The 5,554-nt window shown below is 36.2% G+C and overlaps 1 protein-coding gene across 1 annotated transcript; it reads left to right on the forward strand.

The window, feature by feature from the left end:
- The first annotated feature begins 3,023 nt into the window (after positions 1-3,023).
- Positions 3,024-4,432, forward strand: LOC131437060 (ornithine decarboxylase 2-like). The gene is made up of 2 exons (XM_058606114.1): positions 3,024-4,242; positions 4,302-4,432. The coding sequence occupies exons 1-2, from the start codon at positions 3,041-3,043 to the stop codon at positions 4,330-4,332; spliced, it is 1,233 nt and encodes a 410-aa protein (XP_058462097.1). The 5' UTR covers positions 3,024-3,040; the 3' UTR covers positions 4,333-4,432.
- Positions 4,433-5,554: the final 1,122 nt, after the last annotated feature.

The raw sequence follows: 5,554 nt of genomic DNA on the forward strand, positions 1-5,554 counted from the left end.
CTTCGAACTTGATCAATGCCCCGATAGTAGCTTTCAAACGAGCCTGAATTTGTTAAAATCGGTTGAGCCATCTCTGAGAAAATTGAGCGCGTTCAAATACAACGCTTTTTGTCGGTTACGTCACTTATACAATCATATCTCCGGAACCAAAAGTCACAGCCATTTTATCTTCGAACTTGATCAATGCCCCGATAGTAGCTTTCAAACGAGCCCGAATTTGTTAAAATCGGTTGAGCCATCTCTGAGAAAATTGAGCGCGTTCAAATATCTTCGAAAAGTGCACACACATACACACACACATACACACACACATACACACACACAGACATTTTCCGATCTCGTCGAGCTGAGTCGAATGGTATATAACACTATGGGTCTCCGAGGCTCCGTTCGAAAGTCGGTTTTTCCAGCAATTCTAATACCTTTCTATAGAGAAAGGCAAAACGTGTTATCCGCCTAGCAGTGACATTTGCTCAGTTCTTCGAACTGAATCGATTGGTATAAGATACTCGGCCCTCCGGACCTCGGAAAAATTTTCAAAAGTGTAAACGACTGCTATACCTATTTTTAATAATTGAAAGCATTTTTTGTTTTGCCGGTTTAAGTGACGGTGTGCAATATTGAACACACTTTATCCTATAACTCCGGAACCGGAAGTCGGATCCGGATGAAATTTAGGAATTCCGTATGGGACCATGAGACCTTTCATTTGAGTCTAATTTTGTGGAAATCGGTCAAGCCATCGTTAAGAAAAGTAGGTGAAGTCCATTTTAGAATATATGACCCCTATTTCCTTGGGACCGGAACCCGGAAAGAACCAGGATACCGGAATCGGTTTGTTTAGTTGCCTACTAATAATAGCTATCGATTTGAGTAGTTTTGAGATCAGTTTAGAAAATTGTTTACGTCATTTTGTTTCGCCGGTTTAAGTGATGGTGTGCAATACTGAACACACTTTATCCTATAACTCCGGAACCGGAAGTCGGGTCCGGATGAAATTTAGGAATTCCGTATGGGACCATGAGACCTTTCATTTGAGTCTAAGTTTGTCAAAATCGGTTCAACCATCTTCGAGCAAACGTAGTGAGATTATTTGACACACACACATACACAGACATATACACATTCACTCTCAAACACACACACATATATTGCTCAGCTCATTGAACTGAGTCGAATGGTATCTGACACTTGCCCTCCTGGGCGAATTTTTACTAGTCGGTTTTTCAAGTGATTGCATAACCTTTCTATACGAGACAAAAACGTATTTCATCCACCTAGGTGAGATGAAACCTTTTCTCATCGATCCGCATGCTTGCTGAATCAATATTTGTTGTCATTCAAAAATTGTGGTTAGAAAGAATGGTAATCGATTGCAGTATTAAAATAAATAGTACAAAAATCTTAGATATTTTTTGAATGTATTAAAAAATTATTAAACATACGTATTTTCTCGAATATACTGAATAACAGAATATTGAGATTTTACGGTGGCTATAATTTAGGGCAGTTACAATCAACTTAGTTATAAAATGCATGGGTTATCACTTTAAATTCAAAGACTTTCCTAAGTTTCGGAACAATTATATGCTAAAAACAATCAAAATACTATGGTGAAGCTGTATTAAATTTTTCTCTTACTCAGGAACGATTGGATTGGAAATTCTGTCTAATTTTGATTCCAAGCGACATTTCATCCTGCTTCGTCAAAAACCCCTACTTTTGAGATATAGCGGAAAAATCGCATACACACAAATATCAATATCTCCGTTTTTTATTACAATCTAAGGCTTGTTTGATTGGTATTACCAAAAGGTATCTAAATTGGAAAACTTTAGTTTTCAAGGTCGATTGGGACAGATATTATAAAAAAAATTTCATTTTCGACATAAAAGTTTACATCACTCAAAAAGTAAACATCAGAGAAACACAACATCGGAATATTTACACCCTTCAAGAATATCATAAGTTGGTGCGATAAAAAAAGTTAAACTTTTAGAACTTTATAGACTCTAAAAAAGCATAGTTTGAATAGTATACGACATTTGTATCAATACGGTAAAACAGGAAAAATAGAACTACGAAACGATTCCATTTGACAACAGGTTATGAATTATAAATGGAATGCAACAGGTATCTGATAACAGTTGCTTCGATTTTCACGACATATTGACGTATATCATGTGCCTCGTGGTACCAAATAAACAATGAATTTTTATTGAAACCACTAATCTGCTGGACGAAAACCAAAAAACCTTGGTCAATTATATGTTGTCGCCAATTATTTTCAGCGATCAACTCGTTTTACAGTTAGTTATTTCGATAAATACTTACATATAGTATAGTAGATTCATGCAAAATCAAGAAGAAGAAAAAATGATTATACCATGCATGCTTTATTATATTTTGGTTAACAGGAGGTTACTTAACAAGATAGGTTTAGCATTAGAAAAAATTCTAATTACCGACGAGAATAAATTTTGATGTTTGTGTACGCAATTTCGCCTCACTATATCTTTTCATACAAAGGCGCCATTCCACCGTAAGTCCAATATCAACATGTCCATAGATGATCTAGATAATTGATAATAAACAGTCGTGGAGCAGGGCCGCCTTCAGATATTTCGACGGACGGTGTTGTTAATAGAATTGTAATATTACAGCTATTCGAAATATAAATAATATTTCGGTAAACCGATTTCTAAAATCAGTTGAAGGTTCGTTTTTTAATGCTTTCTTTATTTCTAGCGGTTCGAGGCATTGTCAATTTTATATGAACAATGAAATATGATTTTTTTTCCTATTTGTTTAGTGCTTTGAAACTAACTTTACGTTAAACATAACTTTCAAATATATATCTCTTTGCCCTCGGCTTACATTATAAATTATTTTACATTATTTTTGGCCCCTGGTCCTTCACCACTCTATCCATGCGTAATGACGGTACTGTATAATGAGTATCTTTGGCTCAAATTGGTATATAAATCTATAATAAGGTTTTTATAACGGAGCCTACGGTGATACCAACAAACAGTTTGCAATGAGTACTCGAGTTCACCAGATGGAGAGAAAGTGTGAATTCAACATACTCGCGGACAACGTCAAAGTACAAAATGTGATTGACAGCATTTTGGAGCATGGTCCTCAAGAGGAATCCATCCACGTGGTAGATTTGGATGACATCGTGAAAAAGCACGACATCTGGCTACAACAGATGTCCCGAGTGAAACCATTCTATGCCGTAAAATGTAATGACACCCAAGAGATCGTGCAAGTGTTGGCTAAGCTTGGAACAGGGTTCGATTGTGCTAGTAAGAGAGAAATGGAACAGATACTAGCGATGGGAGTTAAACCGGAAAGAATTATTTTTGCTCAACCAGCAAAACCGATTGAGTCGCTTATCTACGCAAAGAAGCATGAAATAAAATTAATGACCTTCGATGGGCAATATGAGCTGCACAAAATAAAACAACACTTTCCCGAGGCTTTGTTAGTTCTACGATTTCGCTACGATTCGGGAAAATCATACGGTACGATGGGTAAGAAATTCGGATGTGATGCTGAGTCGGAAGCTCCTGGATTGCTGCGTCTAGCCAAAGATCTTGGACTTAACGTTATCGGCTTAAGCTTTCATATCGGTTCTGCTGGTGATGATTGGCAAAGTTTTATGGGTGCTTTCGAAGTTGCTCGGAAAACATTCGATTCAGCTAAGAATATCGGTTATAACTTCACACTATTGGATATAGGGGGCGGATTCCCAGGAGCAAATTGTAAGCCGATTGACCCTTACGCAAAACAAATCAACAAAGCAATAGATACATATTTTGCGAATGATTCAAATGTAACATTCATTGCGGAGCCAGGACGCTACTATCCAACTTCAGCCGTTACAACAATAACACATGTGCAGTCAAAGCGACTGGTGAAAGACAAAGATGGAAAAGAGATAATGTATTACTACGTGAACGATGGTATTTTTGGTACATTCTATTCAGCTGGTCACGAGAAGCAACAGGTTTATCCTGTTGCCCTGAATAAAGAAGGTCCAGTAAAAGAGTCCGCAATTTGGGGTCCTTCATGTGATCCATTAGACTTGATTCGGCCTAGCGTATTATTACCAGATTTACAGTTTGGAGATTTTATTTTATTCGAGAACACAGGTGGATATTCGATAGTTTTAGCAAATAGTTTCAATGGCTTTCCATTACCTAGGCTTCAAATATATGTTCGAGAAAGCACGTGGTAAGTAGTTGATTTTCCAATATTTTATTCTCCTCTAATTCTCTTTTCTGATATTACAGGGCTATGCTGCAAAATTCACCCATAAACTAATGCAATTGAAATGGATATTAATCGACATTAGGTCTGCATCTTGTTGACTCGAAGCCAATTTATATCTTGAAAATAAACTTACAAAACATTTGTACTAACACTTATAGAGGTTTCCTTATTTCTTCTACCTTCCGACAATTTGGAAAAAGAGTTACAAAAAGTGCCCAAGGAAACATAATTGCTATTTTAGATACAGTCAGACAACATGGCAGGCACGTAATTTAAGCAAAGCAAAGTCTTGGCATTACATTCCTTTTGTGGAATTTGGCATTTCTGTTTCAACAGACTTCGCAGCCGATTCTTAGCATACAGAATTATTTCATGGCTTGTACTACGATCCTACTGACACTATAAATCCTTACAGGTCGGGGCTCGAACATATGACAACAGGCTTGTAAGACTAGTCGTATGCATTGAACCGCCAATCTGGGTAAAAGTAGTTTGTATTATAATATTTGTAATGTTTGTATAACCATTCAATCCTATCAAATTCTTCCTTATCTTGCAATCATATATAAATACTATTTTGTGTTTGTGTTTACTTTAAATTACAAGTTTACGTACAAATATATTCTTCAGGGAATTGATGATACGTCCTTCGTAATAGGAGGCCGCATACTGATGGCGAGAATACTTTTTTGGAGCTCTTCTTCTTCCTTATCTTGCAATCATATATAAATACTATTTTATGTTTGTGTTTACTTTAAATTACAAGTTTACGTACAAATATATTCTTCAGGGAATTGATGATACGTCCTTCGTAATAGGAGGCCGCATACTGATGGCGAGAATACTTTTTTGGATAACCATTCAATCCTATCAAATTCTTCCTTATCTTGCAATCATATATAAATACTATTTTGTGTTTGTGTTTACTTTAAATTACAAGTTTACGTACAAATATATTCTTCAGGGAATTGATGATACGTCCTTCGTAATAGGAGGCCGCATACTGATGGCGAGAATACTTTTTTGGAGCTCTTCGGCAGGTATGGAAAACTTTTCCGAAAGTAAATTATGCAGAAAAATCTGAAACACTCCGGGCTTACTACCCTGAGAGATGGAAAAAACGTGAATCTCATCGACAGTGTTTGACACAATGATTAAACAACAAAATATTTCGGTCCAACACTTTCAAATAGAAAAGTGTAATAAATATATTAAATTATATTCTCTTATCAACTACGTGATAGATGGGTTTAAATTTTTTCTCGCCGCAAAA

This window comes from Malaya genurostris, chromosome 3 (genome assembly GCF_030247185.1).
Source record: "Malaya genurostris strain Urasoe2022 chromosome 3, Malgen_1.1, whole genome shotgun sequence".
NCBI lineage: Eukaryota > Metazoa > Arthropoda > Insecta > Diptera > Culicidae > Malaya > Malaya genurostris.

What these genes read in the sequence shown, in the direction of transcription:
- LOC131437060 (XM_058606114.1), top strand. Translation starts at nt 3,041, where the DNA reads ATGAGTACTCGAGTTCACCAGATGGAGAGAAAGTGTGAATTCAACATA. An exon ending in TATGTTCGAGAAAGCACGTG is followed by an intron (nt 4,243 to 4,301) that starts GTAAGTAGTTGA and finishes CTGATATTACAG; the next exon opens with GGCTATGCTGCAAAATTCAC.